Raw genomic sequence first — 15,430 nt, forward strand, 5'->3', positions numbered from 1 at the left:
CTTTACTCAGTTCTTACTGCAGACTGCCAATTTCTACTCAGCTTGTTGTTGCTTTTCTATCTGAATATCAGTCTGTTTCATCCTGTGTATTATATTACTCAAGGCAGTAGTCTAATGTCACATCGGTAAGTATAACACCATTAATTATTAGGCCAGTTGTTAATTCTTCAGAAAAACCCTTCAGCATTGCCTTTCACTCAATGTTTTTAACCCTCCAAGAAGAAATAATATACATTTAGAATTAAAATGACTTTAAATTAAATTTCATTAACTTAAAACTTTCTCTAGTATCTTTATTTTTACTTCTTCTGACATCTCTTTATTTGGGTAACATAAGGTATAGAAAAGTTCTGTTACATGGATATTATTGACTCTATATTTATCGAGGGGGGGAATGAATATATTTGTACTTTTTAGTTTCCTTGAATTTTCAGAATTAAAATCTAAATTTTCTTGCTGCCTAAGAAATGAAGTAAACCCAAATGTATGTGACCTATATATTATGCAAGTTTGATTAGCCATGATTTATGTGTTTTCAATACAACAAAACTGGTATAAAAGACATCATCCTGTATAAAATAGCTCTGAGCCATAAAAATCTCAGATTGCAAGTTGCATTATGTCTAACTTTCTAAGTTTTTTTTCTTAATCACCACCACCAAAAGTTTTTGTTTTAAAATAAAACACATGTGAAACCAGCAAGGTGATTTTGAGGAGAACACTCGAGCAAACATTAAAGTGTCTGGTATTTTGAATTTATGGAGATGACATTAGTCATTAAAAACCAGTTAATTATATATAGTGTGTGTTTTAAGGGGAAAGCAGGGAGGTATGTAGTATTTCTCTAATTCTCACAATTAAAATAAGATTAAAGTTTTAAAAGTTGGTACTTGAAGGACCTACAAACTTCATAACAGTGGTATAAAAATCTTGTAAAAAGTCCCCTCATGTAAGTCATTGTAACTGAATTTTATATGTTACCTTGGGTTTCCCTCTTGGCCCACCCATATTTTGACTACTAGAACTAAAAACTTCAAACTCTCTGTGTGTCTTTCCTTCCTGTTCAAGTAGCCTTAGGATAGTGAGGATCTGCATCTGACATGTTAATATTTTTTAAAGCATTAAAACATCTCTACTTTTATGCTAATTATATTGTGTTGAATACAGTGTTATCAAAATTGGTATTACCTCTATATTTTTTTAAATGCAACTACTAAATTTTAAATTATATATGCGGCTTGTTGAACAGCAGTGCTCAAGAGAGATTGAAAATAGATTGAAATAAGACCTGTTTCTACCTTTTAAGAAACTAGGAGATTACAACTAAAATCAGTACCTCCAAATTCAAATGGTGGCAGTCGGTACCTGACATGCCCAGTGAGGCTTTGATGTGAAACAAGTGTCTCTGCTGCACTCAAGCCCCAAACCTATCTACTTACATTACCTTTTAAAACGCTGCGAGCATAAAACAGCCCAACATAAGGTGCCTGTCATCTGCCATTTGAGAACTCTTGGCTTAAAAACAAAGAATGGAGGGAATGGGTATTGATGGAGGGCTTTAGTGCCTTTCCTACTAGAGTCAGAGCCTTAAAGCAGTCCGGGAGCGGCCTTTTATTTCCCTTTTCTTAGTTGCTGGTCGGGGTAGGGTCTCAGTTCTAGACGGTACAGAAGCTGTGACTTTAATATTTCTCTGGCCTGTTTGCCGGAGCTGTCAACAGCTCTCTGTGGAGACATCACTAAAGCCCACTGCCTCCCAATTTAAGTAAAAGAGCAAAGATAAAGGGGGAAATAAAAGATTTGAAAACTCTTAAGGGTCTTCATCTTTTATTTTTGTAGTTTCTGAAAGATTATATTTGGAATTTATATATATGTACATATATATATTCTGTTAGCATAGTGACTTTTTTCCTATTTCATTGCAGATGGAGTCTGCACGGAAAGCTTGGGAGAATTCTCCAAATGTGCGGGAAAAGGGATCTCCAGTAACTTCCACAGCCCCTCCAATTGCAAGTGGAGTCAGCAGTAGTGCCAGTGGGCCAAGCAGTGGGAATTACAACTCCTTCTCTAGTGCATCCATGCCTCAGATCCCTGTTGCCTCTGTCACCCCCACAACATCACTGTCAGGTAGAAGTCTTTGTGCCTTTCTGTTCAGTATCTTCAATTATTTCAAATCTCTTAGGATCACTTCCTGTTGGCTATCCCCCCAAAAAGTATTGTTTATAAAAGACATCAGATTGTGCATGAAGAGGTAACTCCTTGCCATTCTTACCCCTCCCCCCTCTGCCATCTCCCAGTTTTAGTTTAGCAAATGCTTGTTGATGGCTTACTAAAACACTTTGCTGGACCTTCCCCCCCCTCTCCCCCACTCCCTCCATCCCGTATTACAGACACTAATAAATAGTTGGTGAAAAAGTTTTTATCTTCTCAAAATGTTTCTACAGAATTTACCTTTTTACTTTTATTTTTGAACTTATACTCAGCTAAAAAAAAACCAACAACTCAGAAATAACAGAATCACACAGCTTTTACTGTTTTTGCAGTCTGTGTCTATTGAAGGAGGTATTGGCCTGAATCTATTGGGGTGATATTTTCTGGTGAAGAGTTAGGGGTAGAGAATTTCCAGTCTTCTTTTGAGTAGATGACATCCATTGCTATTTTGGTTTTTGTTTTGTTTGTTTTCAAGGAGAGTCCATCAGCACCCCAATTAGAAGGTGATTTTCTTCCTTCAGTTTTTTACTGGTGTGCAATCCTGTCGTCGGGGCCTTTACAGTTCTCAGAGCCACAGGGAAATGCACTCTCTCACCATGTGTATAACTGTTACTGAGAGCAGATTTCATTTCAAGCTTCCCAGTATTCTCTCATGTTTCCAAAGCATCAAGAAACTCCTTTCTAATAGTTATAAAATATATCCAGCAAAGAATTTACCTTCTTTGGTTCTTATTTACTGATGGCAGTACTGCATTTCTATATTCTCACATTCTCCGTTAGTTTTAAGTACTAAAACAACTGATCTTTGGGTTATGCTACAGTTATTTTGATACTCTCTAGAATCAGAAGTTTATATTGTTATTTATTAAGACAAACCCAGAGGTTCAAATCAAAGGAAATGTTCCAACTGTATCTCTTCCACTGTGCAAACATTTCTCACCACCCATTTGCAAGGCATCTGTATTCTGCTTACTGGCTCTTGCTTGGAAGCCCCAGTCTCCTAGAGGAAAAGCTGTAGGAAGATTAGGAAATAGAGGACTGCAAAGCTTCCTAGTTCTTTCTTTAAAACCCAACTACTTCCTGTTTTCCGAGTGTATAGTTTCTCCACAGTCCCCCAACTAGGATAAATTTTTTCATGAGGGCCTTCCCGTCATACTACAGGTAGAGACTCAAGTGGAAGAACAGAGGTACCTTGATCTGGTCCTCTCAGAACATCATTAGACGTCTGAAAATTATTGTACCTCTCACTTTTTAATCAAATTCCAGTATTGTCATTTGCTTCAGTATTGCAGTCATTAGATGAGAGCTCACTGATCAACAGAAATAATTGACCTTTCAAGTTGTGTAATGCCACTTATTTATTAAGAGTTTCTCTTTTTTTAGAGGTATTTGTTGGGGGGAGGTGTTGGAGAGGGAGGGGGAGCTACAGATAGAGATAATTAGAATTATGATACACCTCATCCCCTCTCTTGGCCTAGAGTGTATTCAGTATCTGAGTCCATGTTGGGCATAGACAGGAGTTCCCTGTGCCCGGTTGGCACTGAGTTACTGTACTGCAAACGACAGAGACACTGAAATACGCTACATTGTTTCCTCTCTCACCCCCGAATGCAGGAGCTGGCACGCACACCACCTCTTCTCTGAGTACCAAGTCTGCAACCACATCAGACCCTCCTAACATTTGTAAAGTGAAGCCCCAGCAGTTACAGACGACCAGCCTGCCTTCCGCAAGTCATTTCTCACAGTTGAGCTGTATGCCTTCCCTTATTGCCCAGCAGCAACAGAGCCCACAGGTCTATGTGTCTCAGTCCGCAGCAGGTAAGGGTTTTAGACTTGACTGTAAGGACTTGAGAAAATTAAGACTTTGAATACTTTTTCTCTTCTTAGTTACCCTTTCAAGTTGAAATGTTTTGCTCTGCTTTGCAAATTTATTTCCGGATAGAATTGACTGTGTCTCTCCTTAGTAAGCATTCTGGGGCTCTTGGCAATTACTCCTTACACATACATTAGACAAGTTAGTGCCTAATAATCTGAGAAATAATTTAGGCACTTGATATTACTCCAATCATACTATAAACGTTTGTTACCTGAAACTTTACAGATTGATAATTAAGTTCATGGGGAAGAATAAACCTAAGAATAGCAAAGAAGAAAAAATTATGTATTGGGGTGGGGTGTCACAATGGTAATCTGAATTAAATAGTAAATAAACATTTAAGTAATACTTAAATTCACTAATGGTTTAAATTCAAAATAAATAAATAGGCCATTTCTTGCCTTTCTGTGTAGGGAATAGAAAGATTGATAACAGCATCTGTAATACCCAGTATCTATAAGGATCCATGGGTGTTATATTGGGCTCTTAAAGTACCTTGCCTGGTGAGCATGTAAATTGGCCTAATTCTTTTAGAAAAGTATCTCAGAATATTTCATGTGTACATACTGTAGTAACAGTTTCATACTTAATAAGTTTATCTGTCTTAAGATACACATAAGCTTACTTATTAATCAGAGATATGTGTATGAGGGTATACAGTCATTGCAGTATTGTTTATAATGGTGGCAAATTAAAAACAATATGTTAAGTTCTTCAAAACATAAAAACAGCAAATCACAAAATAGTGTTTATAATACATAGAAAATAAATCTGTTAAATATCTGTACCAGTCCTGGCTGGTTTGGCTTAGTTGGTTGGATATTGTCCCATGCACTGAAAGGTTGCTGGTTTGATTCCCAGTCACGGCACATGCCCAGGTTGTGGGCTTGATTTCTGGTAGGAGGCATGTAGGAGGCATCCAATCGATGTTTCACTCTCACATCAATGTTTCGCTCGTGTGCTCTCTCTCTCCCCCCCTTCCTCTCTCTAAAAATCAATTAAATATATATTTTTTAAAATTCATGCCAAATTCTTTCAATTATTAAATGTCAATTCTTTGAATACTTTGCTAAATTCTAGTTGGTAGATTTAAAATTGGAGTAGACTTGCTGATAAATAGGTGGGTTCAGTTATAGTAGAATATGTAAATTTTTACTTTTTTAAAAAAAAAATTTTGTTTAAAACATTACAGATGTCCCTTTTTCTCCCCAATGACCCATTCCACCCCTTCCATCCCCCTCTCCCCACCATTGTCTGTGTCCTTGGGTTGTATGTGCATATAAATTCTTTGGTTACTCTCTCCCCCTCCACCCACCCACCATCCTCCATCCCTCTGACATTCGTAAGTCTGATCTGTGCTTCCATGTCATTGAATCTATTCTGTTCATGAGTTTATTAAGTTCTTTAGATTCCGCATATAAGCGAGATCATGTGATGTTTGTTTTTGTCTGCCTGGCTTATTTCACTTAGCATAATTTTCTCCAGGTCAATCCATACTATCCCAAAGGATACGAGATCCTTCTTTACAGCTGCATAGTATTCCATGTGTAAATGTCCCACAGCTTTTTTATCCACTCATCTACTGATAGGCACTTGGGCTGTTTCCAGATCTTAGCTATTGTAAACTGCACTGCTATGAACATAGGGGTGCATATATTCTTTCTGATTAGTGAGTGTTTCAGGATAATTTTTACTATTTTATACCCCATTGGCAGTGTATGAGTGTTTATTTTTCTATATCTTCACAAGTACTAGAGTTTTCTTATTTTAATTTGCATATACCTGTCTGCTAAATTCTGAAATTTTAGACACTTAAGACTTTTTTTTCCTGATTGTCTATAGCTCAAATCCCAGCTTTCTATATGGACACCAGTCATTTATTCAATACCCAGCATGCCCGATTGGCTCCACCATCGTTGGCTCAGCAGCAAGGCTTCCAACCAGGTCTTTCGCAGGTAAACATCCCAGACTTCTTCCATCTTGCAGTTGTTTCTTGACGTTTTTATGGTGTAATGTTTATCTTGGGCTACAAATAATAGACTCTATGAAGTTATAATCTTCTTTTAACAATATGGGAAAAAAACCATGATCACCTAGGTATGTATAAGCAAATCATTAAAACTCCCAAATTTGCCAAAGCTTAACGATTAACAGTGTAGAATTAAGTCATGGATTAAATGGAAAATTGAGATGTTTACGTTTGGTTTTGTTTTAAAGGAAACTGGTACATAGCATTAATCGTTTATTTTTTTTCATTTTGCTCAGTTTATTTTCCCACATATCATAAGTTGTGTACATGGCGTTCACATACCCTTTTCTCCTTGCATGGCAGCCTGCTTCGGTTCAGCAGATCCCGATTCCTATTTACGCACCGCTGCAGGGGCAGCACCAAGCCCAGCTGAGTTTGGGCGCTGGACCTGCTGTTTCCCAGGCCCAGGAATTATTCAGTTCTTCCCTTCAACCATATAGGTAAACTCTTTAAAATATGTTTGTTGTTAGGAAACATCATAATTGCTGAGCTTTCTTGCCGTATCTCTACCGCTTCTTCCTTCCCTCTACAAGCTAGGATTACCCTCTTATAAACCATTAAAGTATTAATCATGTTGATTATGAACCTCAGCCTCTGGTCATTTACCAGACAAAGTCAAGCCTCAAAATTTTTTTAAATTTTCAAATAGTTGCCATGGAGTGCATTACAGCCTCTTGACTTATTTTATAACTGGAAGTTTGCACCCTTAGATCATAATATTGTGTTGCGTATTAATCCTGGTGTGAACTAGTACTCTGCTTCATTCTGTAGAAATCTTGATGCCTCTTATAAGAAATATGTGAGGGGAAGTAATGAAATACAGATGGTACAAGTCAGAGCTTTTGGTGATACAAATTAAATGGAATGTCAGTACCAAATAGAAAGTGGTAGGTTTGGTTCTGAGCTTGCTAGTAAACACATGAAAAGGGACTCGTTCTCATTGTTCAAGAGGAAAAAAATCTTGCTGGTTTCTGGAAAGAGGAAGCTTTTTCCAGAACTTTTACTTTTGGGGCTTCGTTGTATAGTGAGCTCAAAGTTTTGAAATAGGTACCTTAGACAAGGCCTGCAGTCTCTGCCTCTTTATGCTAATTAGAGTACTTGGACATTGACGCTACTAAGTCTTAAGGTTGCCAGATTCCAGATAGAATTAACATCTAACACAACCTTTTTCTCTTCAATACTGATGTAGATCTCAGCCAGCCTTTATGCAGAGCAGCCTGTCCCAGCCATCTGTGGTCCTTTCTGGTACTGCCATCCACAATTTCCCAGCTGTCCAGCACCAGGAACTTGCCAAGGCACAGTCGGGTCTTGCCTTTCAACAAACTTCCAATACTCAACCTATTCCTATATTATATGAACATCAACTGGGTCAGGCATCAGGGCTGGGAGGCTCCCAGCTTATCGATACACATCTTCTCCAGGTAATTATACCAGGGGCGAGAGCATGCACTGTCGTCATATTCTTATGCAACAGGTGATTTAAGGACAGTTTTTAAAGAAAAATGTTTAAAGACACAATGAAAAAACAAAGATCTCCCTTTTTATCTAATACTGAAATTTTCAGAGAGTGCTTTGAAGCCATAGTAACCTTGGTATCTGATTTGGAAATTTTAAAAATCTTACTGTTGTTTTCTTACTAAATTTTTTCTAGGCTAGAGCAAATCTTACCCAGGCTTCAAATCTTTATTCTGGACAAGTACAACAGCCTGGTCAGACAAATTTTTATAACACTGCCCAGTCACCGAGTACTCTCCAGCAGGTAAACTATGGCATGGTAAATTTCCTCAATTTTCTTTATTATTATTGTTGTTGTTGTTGTTGTTGTTACTGTTACTGCTTCTGTTGTTGGGAATTTAGATAGAACCAAGATGGGGAGATGTGTGGTAGTTTCAGACTTTTCTCTGTGGTGTCCTAGGAATTCCGTGGGTCCACTGATAGGTTCCACAATATGTCTTCCCACCCTCACTTCAGTCAGTTCTGCTTTTTATCTTTTTTTAAAAATGGGTTTCCATGAAAGCTGTCATTAGGGATATGCAGTTACTTGTAAGTGATAGTTGCTTTATCCATTCATGCCAGAGACGAAGGAAGACTCAAGACCACCACAGTGGTCAGTGTAACACACGGGGCAGTAAGGCAGAGGGCACATGACAAAACACATTCCTTATGTGTATGACTGTGATAATAATTTTCAGTGAAAAAATGTATATGCTTTTGAAACCATCTCCTAGCAATGTTGTTAATCCGCTTACTCCTTAAAAGTTGGCGGAGGTCTGGGTGAGAGACTAAAGCCTAAGCCTTTAGTCATTTTCTCATAACTACTTTTGGTGGCTATTTTAGGGGTGACAACTCATAAATATATTACCTATTGGTGTTCAAAATAAGTTGGTATTTGGGAAGTTGTGACTACTTTCTTACATTGTATCCTTATGATTTTATTGTATTTTGTGGTTACTTGACTACATGTACTGTAGATTAATTCAAAGATAGTTATTTCAGTAAAATAGTTTCTCCACTGCTAATTTGTTATACTGTTACACCTTTTTTTTTTTTTTTTTTAATCCTCACCAAGGATATGTTTATTGATTTTTAGAGAGAGAAAAACATCAGCTGGTTGCCTCGCGTATACACCAACCATTTGAGCCACTCAGCTAGGGCATACTGTTGGCGTCTTTAATAAAAGAATGGAGATAGTTACTAAGCAGAAGATTTATATGTGAAATATATTTAATATATTGATGTCTTCTGTTTAAAATATTACTCATAAGAATTTTAAGAGTTGTGTTAGAGTTATAGGGATATGCGTACAGCGGGCTCTGTATAAGCAAATTGCTACAGTTTCTGTTTGCTTATGTCCTAGGTTACAGTACCTTTACCAGCATCCCAGCTTTCCTTGCCTAACTTTGGATCCACAGGGCAGCCTTTAATTGCTCTGCCTCAGACCCTTCAGCCTCCGTTACAGCACACTGCCCCCCAAGCACAGGCCCAGAGCCTGAGTCGCCCTGCACAAGTTAGCCAGCCTTTCAGGGGACTAATCCCTGCTGGAACCCAGCACAGCATGATCGCAACCACGGGGAAAGTAAGTGAAGAGAAATGGATGGTTTCTTTGAGACTCTAAGGTTGTGTGTAGATATGTGCATTGTGTGATCTGTAAAAATAAAATACATTTTACCACCCTTTATCTACTTACTTTCAATGTGTTTGGCCCCCTTTGTGTTTTACTTCATAGCAATAAATTCACAAATTTTGTGGGAGAATTGGATTTACACCTCCTCTTAGATTTTTCGGCCACAAATTTGCTTTGTTAATTCCATGGTACTTCAAAACTAATTACAGGATTTTGATACTGAGGTTCTTTGCCCTTTACTGGATTAAGTCTTCATATATAGAGTATTAAACATAGCACATTAACTTATGGGATTGCAGAAATGTTAGGTTTATTTTATGTTCTTTCTCAGATGTCTGAAATGGAACTAAAGGCCTTTGGGAGCGGCATTGATATAAAACCAGGCACACCTCCAATCAGCGGAAGAAGCACCACCCCCACCTCTAGTCCCTTCCGGTAAAGCGGGCATTTGCATTTGCTATAGAATTCCCAATAACTGAGCACCGTTTGTTTGTTAGATGCATACTGTGTCGCCAGTCCTGTGGTAAGCACAGACATTCTGACAGTTCTACCTGAAATGTTAAGCTGTTGAATTATTAAGAATGTATTTGTTATTCTGTATTTTAAGAAAAACTTTTAATACAGGGAAAATGTAGCCAGTATCCTTTTTCACCTCTGCCCCTCCAATGTGTCTCCACTGCTGTGATGTTTGGTAACTCACCTTGGTAAATTCTCATCAACTACAAAGTATGATGAGTCTACCAAGCGCACTGTCTACAAATCTAACAGCATCATTCACCCGGCACTGCCGTACTGACCAGTGACGACTTCTTTCCAAGGGCCACTTCCACAAGTCCGAACAGCCAGTCCAGCAAAATGAGCAGCATTGTCTATCAGAAGCAGTTCCCGTCAGCCCCCGCCACTGTGAGAATGACACAGCCATTTCCTACACAGTTTGCACCCCAGGTGGGCAGATACAAGTGAGAAATGAGTATGATTTACTTGCAAATGCTTGCTAACCTGGCGAATTCTCTGATTTTATAGTCTTGCCCTATTATAACCAGTTCAGAAGCAGTTTTTAATGAGAAACAGTTTCTTATTTAACAGTAAACTTAAATATTCAAATATAGTCTCTGCCATCTTTATGTAGACACAGGTAGCTATGTAATTCTAAGGCAGACAATAGAAATAGTCAAAAGATTCCCCACACAGCTCCGTTCCTTTAAATTTCAGTCCTATTCCTTTTATCTTTTTGAAGAAGTTGACTTTTCAGAGAAGGGTCCCAGTGCTTAAAGTTTTCTAGGGTTTTTTGTTTATTTGTTTTGGGGATTTTGGTGTTTTTTTGTTTTTTTGCAATAACTGTAGGTGAGGTAAATTTTCCAGAAGGTATTCTAATATATGTATAAAAATGATGGCTTCTCTTACCTTTGCTCATCAGATGGAAAGATTAACTAAAATTGATAAGCATGCTCACAAACTAGAATTGGTACCTGAAATATTTGCCAAATTAGCATTGTTTATTATTTAGATTATGTTTGGAATAGGTGTTGTATGTTTTTCTGCAATTGTATTTTTTTAAGAAGGTATCCTGAGTAGTAGCCTCCCTGTCTCCTGTTCAGAATCTGTAGCTGGAGGGCCCTAGCATGCTGTGCTGGTTTTCCCAGTAGACTCTCCAAGCATGGCCTGTGTTTCTTGTCCCAGTGCTAGAGCGGCACAGATCCGTGCACTTCCTTTCATGGAGGAATTGGTTCAGATTGACTCTGAGATAAGCCAACCTGGTCTAGTTGGCAAAAAAAAATTTTTTTAACAGTTTAATGTTGTATGTTTTGTTTTTTTCACTCAGATCCTCTCTCAGCCTAACCTGGTCCCTCCATTGGTAAGAGCCCCACATACTAACACCTTCCCAGCGCCCGTACAGAGGCCGCCAATGGCACTGGCCAGTCAGATGCCTCCTCCGCTGACCACAGGCCTCATGAGCCATGCTCGTTTGCCACATGTAGCCAGGGGTCCTTGTGGATCACTGTCTGGAGTCAGAGGCAATCAGGCCCAGGCTGCGCTGAAGGCTGAACAAGACATGAAGGTTAGTACAGTGTTGGCAGCCGCCAGAGCAACCGTCTGTCTCTGAACCATGTCTTACGATGCTCTGGACCCATAACGCATATCCAGGCATTCATTGTCTCAGCAGACTTCACCAAGCTAATTGCTTTTATTCATTCCTTTTTCAAATTATTGTTTTATTTTTCTCCCTATTCCCCCCACCTTTTTTTTCCCCCCCCTTTTTTTCTTTTGCAGCTGTTGTCAACAAACAAGTTAATATTTTTAACTCTGTGGCCAAATGAGTTGCTTATAAAAATAAATATTTGAGGGAGATCTGAGTTTAGCTGCTACATTTTTTTTAGAAGAGCAAAAAAAAGTAATAGGGACTATTGTAGGCTTCCCCATTTTCTTTGTTTTTCTCCCCCACCCCCACTCCCCTTCCAAAGTTAAGGTAGAAATCATGCTCTGAGAAAACTCTGGAATGGCTAAGACATGGTGCCTGCTTCGTTTTTCTCCCCTCCCAAGTCATCCGAATTCAGTTTTCTTCTCGAACTGTTTTTGTACCCCTTTTTGCCTACCACCTTAGGTGGCTTATTCCACAGCAGTTTGTGTAGTTGTGTAGTTGTAGATGAAGAACTCACAAAAGCACTTTGGGATCCTTCGCTATACAAGGCACTGGTGGCCGTGAGGTGTGCTGATGCAGGAGTGCCTTGAGGAGTCTGTGTGCGGACAGTTGTATAGTTGTAAACCTTACCTGTCTGCCTGTACAGCCAGCTGTGTCGTTTATGTCTGTGTTTACTTAGACTTGACTTTAGAGGTCTTTGTAATTTTGCCTGTTATGTCACTAATCTGTATCAGGTCAGACTAGAACATAGAAAAGCTTACTGCTTCCAGACAGGGAAATGGCCGTGGTCGGGCTTTACTCTAAGTTAGAAACATGTTTATGATGATTCTATAGAGAATTTGGTTGACTGGCTAAAGTTTCTTTCTGGGTTGATGCCCCTGGTTTCTGATCTTCAGTAATCACATTTAAAGACTACCCTGCAGTGAAACTCTTATTAAACATTCCCTGCTTTTATTAAAGCCATGTGCCTGGGATTTCCATCTGTTCATAACTGTTACAAATACTAGTATGTGTAGAAATCTCTGGATACTGTTTGACCTTGGTTTCCAGTTCTGTTCCGAGCTCCTTGGAACTTGATTTTTCATAAATTCCTGTGTTGGAAATGGCCTCGGAGCTTAATAATAGGGTGAAGAGGGCGCAAATTTCTTGAAAATTGCTTCAGATTTTTGGATAGTGCAAATGACTTGCAGAATGTGTAGGGCTTTTTATATGCAAGAGGTGTAGAAACTTATGTTACATGTAGTGGTATAATTTACAGATCGACGTAAGTATATACTGGGGATGCGAAGTCATTAAAATGAGGCGGTGGTTTTACCAGCTCAGAGAGGTGGGAGCTATCAGAACTTAGTGATGCAGCGACGTCGTTACTAATTTCTGATGCTCTTCCCCTGCAGAAGAGAGCTGTGGGAAGAGGACTCAGCCACAAGACCTTTGGTCCTAGGTGTTGGTAATGCCACGTATAAGTGCTTCCTTTTTGTTCTCTTGTAGACACGTATTGATAACTAGACGTTTTAATAGTTGCGTATGTTTTCAAGTTCGCAAGCAGGCTCCCTAGATAAAATTTGATATCGATAAGGTTTGTTCCAGAAACAATACAAACCAACAGCAATTTCTATATTATTATTTTATGAGAGGGCAAACTTGGAAAAGGTGGTGGGAGGTGGTCTTGTCTTTTCAAATATTAAAAGAAAAGTCACATGAATGTTTTCGAGATAGGAAGAAATCTAGTAAAAGCTGAAAGATGGATGAGGTACTTTTGGTTTGGGCCAAATCAGCGTGGGGAAAGCCATTGGTGATTGGTGGAAGAGTTGGAACTGAGAGTGATTGACAGGCTTTGGTGGCGCTGCAGCGTCTTCAGTTGTTGTTTCTCATTCTTTAAGGCAAAGCAGAGAGCAGAGGTTCTTCAGTCCACGCAGCGCTTCTTCTCTGAACAGCAGCAGAGCAAACAGATAGGCGGCAAGGCCCCAAAGGTGGACGGCGACGCAAGCAAACCTTCCGAAACACTGACCGACGCTCCTGGTGTCTGTCAGGAAAAAGTAGAAGAAAAGCCCCCCCCTGCACCCACCATGGCCACCAAACCTGTTCGGACTGGACCCATCAAACCTCAGGCCATCAAAACCGAAGAAACAAAATCTTAAAAGGCTGTGGTTCATTGCAGGGGCCTGGGGGAGGGAGAGGGAAAGGAGGAAGGATGCATTTGGGTCATGCCAGCAGCCAAAGGGGTAAAATGGTCTGTGACATTATCCTGTCCCAAGTTCGGAGGTGCATGGGGACATAGGAGCCATTCACACTGACATAGGCCGCCCAACGAGGCTTTGCCAGCTCACACCCACTTCACAACACGCACCCTGTTGATGGCTGTGCATCTCAGTCTGGATTTACATACAAACATGTACACGTTTCTGGAGTGCGTATCATTTAGAACTCAGTCCTTATGGTTAGATGAGACAACAGAAATAAGAGGAAAGTAATACCGCAGAGGAGTAGCCCGGCCCGAACAGCACGGTGGTCCCAGCTGGTAGCACAGCAGGGACTGCTCCCTTCTGGCCTGTGGATGCGGTGATGGCATTGGTGGGCTCGATGGTGAGGAACTGGCAAGAACTAGGGCTGCACAGAGGAGCCTATGTCTGGCCCTGGCAGCTTGCTGTTTTTATAACATGGTAATTGAGCTGAACACAAAGTATAGTAACTGATCTTCCTTCTTCCTGGATAAGTGAGCCATGGTGAAATAATGATGTCAGCATCCTGAATGTACCCCAGTGGGCGGTGTCTGGCTACTGCTTCTGTTTGAAATGCTGTGTTTTGGTTGTGGCCCGAAGCTTTGAAGTGTTACTGGGCTGCTTTTCTGTGGAGCCCTGACCACTCAAACACAGCAGATTTGGTGAATACTGGTTAGGGCGAGTCTTGCCCACCTCCACTCGGTCATCTTTGTATGAGTCCAGTGGAATGTGGTGGGGGGTTTTTGTTGTTGTTTTTGTTTGTTTGTTTTGGTCTTTCTTAAACGGTTTTTAGGTGATATTCATGAAGAGCAGTCAGTACCTAGAACTGTGCCACTAATGAAAGGAAAGCCTGTCTGAGAAGGTGCATTTCTTCCCAGAGCTGTCGTTCCACCCTGGGGGCCTCTGCTGGGAAAACAGAATCAAGTCTCAAACAATGCCTTTTTAATTGTATCTCTAGTATTATAGATGTAGGGCAGTACTGTATCATACCTCTGTGAATGTAAAATATCTTGTTCCTGCTTTATGATACGTAGTAGTGACTGTGCTTTATCAGAGCTGTTTTTAATGACGTTATTCTAGAATGTTTTCTTTCCAGATGATGATGGAGAAGCTAATAAAAAAAATGGTGCCAGGTACCACAACAGTAACAGAACTTTGCTGTTTTCTGGGGATTTGTTTTTTACCTTTTTTTTTTTTTTTTTTTTAATGGAGTGTGCTGGATGTCTATAACTTTGTTCAAATGACTGCAGAACCTGGAAGAGCTGTTGCTGCTATCGATGCATAACATACTGCTATTGGTCTTTTTATATAAATAAATATATATATATACATATATATATATAATTTGAATTTTTGGAAACTTTAGCTGTGCTGTCAACTTTGGAAAAACTATCCCAGTTGTACCGTGTTGGGTTGGCATTGTACAGAAATTAACAGCCATATTGGTCTAGAAACGTTCAACATAATTTTTTCCATTTGTACAGGGGTAACGCACTGTATTAAATATGTAAGGTCTTAATCTACATGGGTTTGATTACAGAAACTAATAAAGTATTCTCTAAATAATGAGTCTTGGAGCTTCTAATCCATTCATAAAATCCGAAGCAAGGTCTGTCGTTCCACCAAAGATAGTGAACAACATTGAGCAGAGACTTGGTTCTGACTGAGGAGCTGTAAAGCTCATTCAGGGTGAATGGGGTCCTGAAGGGTGAGACTCCTGCCCCTGTACCTGGATCAGATATTCTCATGTTGACAGTCTGTCCAGAAGTGGGGAGGAGTCTTTCTTGATGCAAAGTGCTGAGTGTAGAAAAAAAATTCACCCTTCTTGGCAGAA

The 15,430-nt window shown here is 39.6% G+C and overlaps 1 protein-coding gene across 15 annotated transcripts in view; it reads left to right on the forward strand.

Annotated features, from left to right (window-relative positions):
- Positions 1-15,165, forward strand: part of PRRC2C (proline rich coiled-coil 2C) — a 69,114-nt gene extending 53,949 nt beyond the window's left edge. For 6 of the 15 annotated variants that reach the window (XM_081120768.1, XM_081120760.1, XM_081120773.1 and 3 more), the window contains 11 exons: positions 1,923-2,124; positions 3,823-4,026; positions 5,927-6,039; positions 6,417-6,553; positions 7,303-7,534; positions 7,765-7,887; positions 8,971-9,189; positions 9,569-9,672; positions 10,056-10,182; positions 11,060-11,296; positions 13,258-15,165. In XM_081120768.1, coding sequence (XP_080976894.1) covers positions 1,923-2,124; positions 3,823-4,026; positions 5,927-6,039; positions 6,417-6,553; positions 7,303-7,534; positions 7,765-7,887; positions 8,971-9,189; positions 9,569-9,672; positions 10,056-10,182; positions 11,060-11,296; positions 13,258-13,515 — 1,956 coding nt within the window. In that variant the 3' untranslated portion in view covers positions 13,516-15,165. Of the gene's footprint in view, positions 1-1,922; positions 2,125-3,822; positions 4,027-5,926; positions 6,040-6,416; positions 6,554-7,302; positions 7,535-7,764; positions 7,888-8,970; positions 9,190-9,568; positions 9,673-10,005; positions 10,183-11,059; positions 11,297-12,771; positions 12,825-13,257 lie in introns of those variants that run through there. The other 9 variants (XM_081120771.1, XM_081120769.1, XM_081120774.1 and 6 more) reach the window with 8 other exon arrangements.
- Positions 15,166-15,430: the final 265 nt, after the last annotated feature.

Source organism: Miniopterus schreibersii (genome assembly GCF_964146895.1).
Source record: "Miniopterus schreibersii genome assembly, chromosome: 19".
Lineage (NCBI taxonomy): Eukaryota > Metazoa > Chordata > Mammalia > Chiroptera > Miniopteridae > Miniopterus > Miniopterus schreibersii.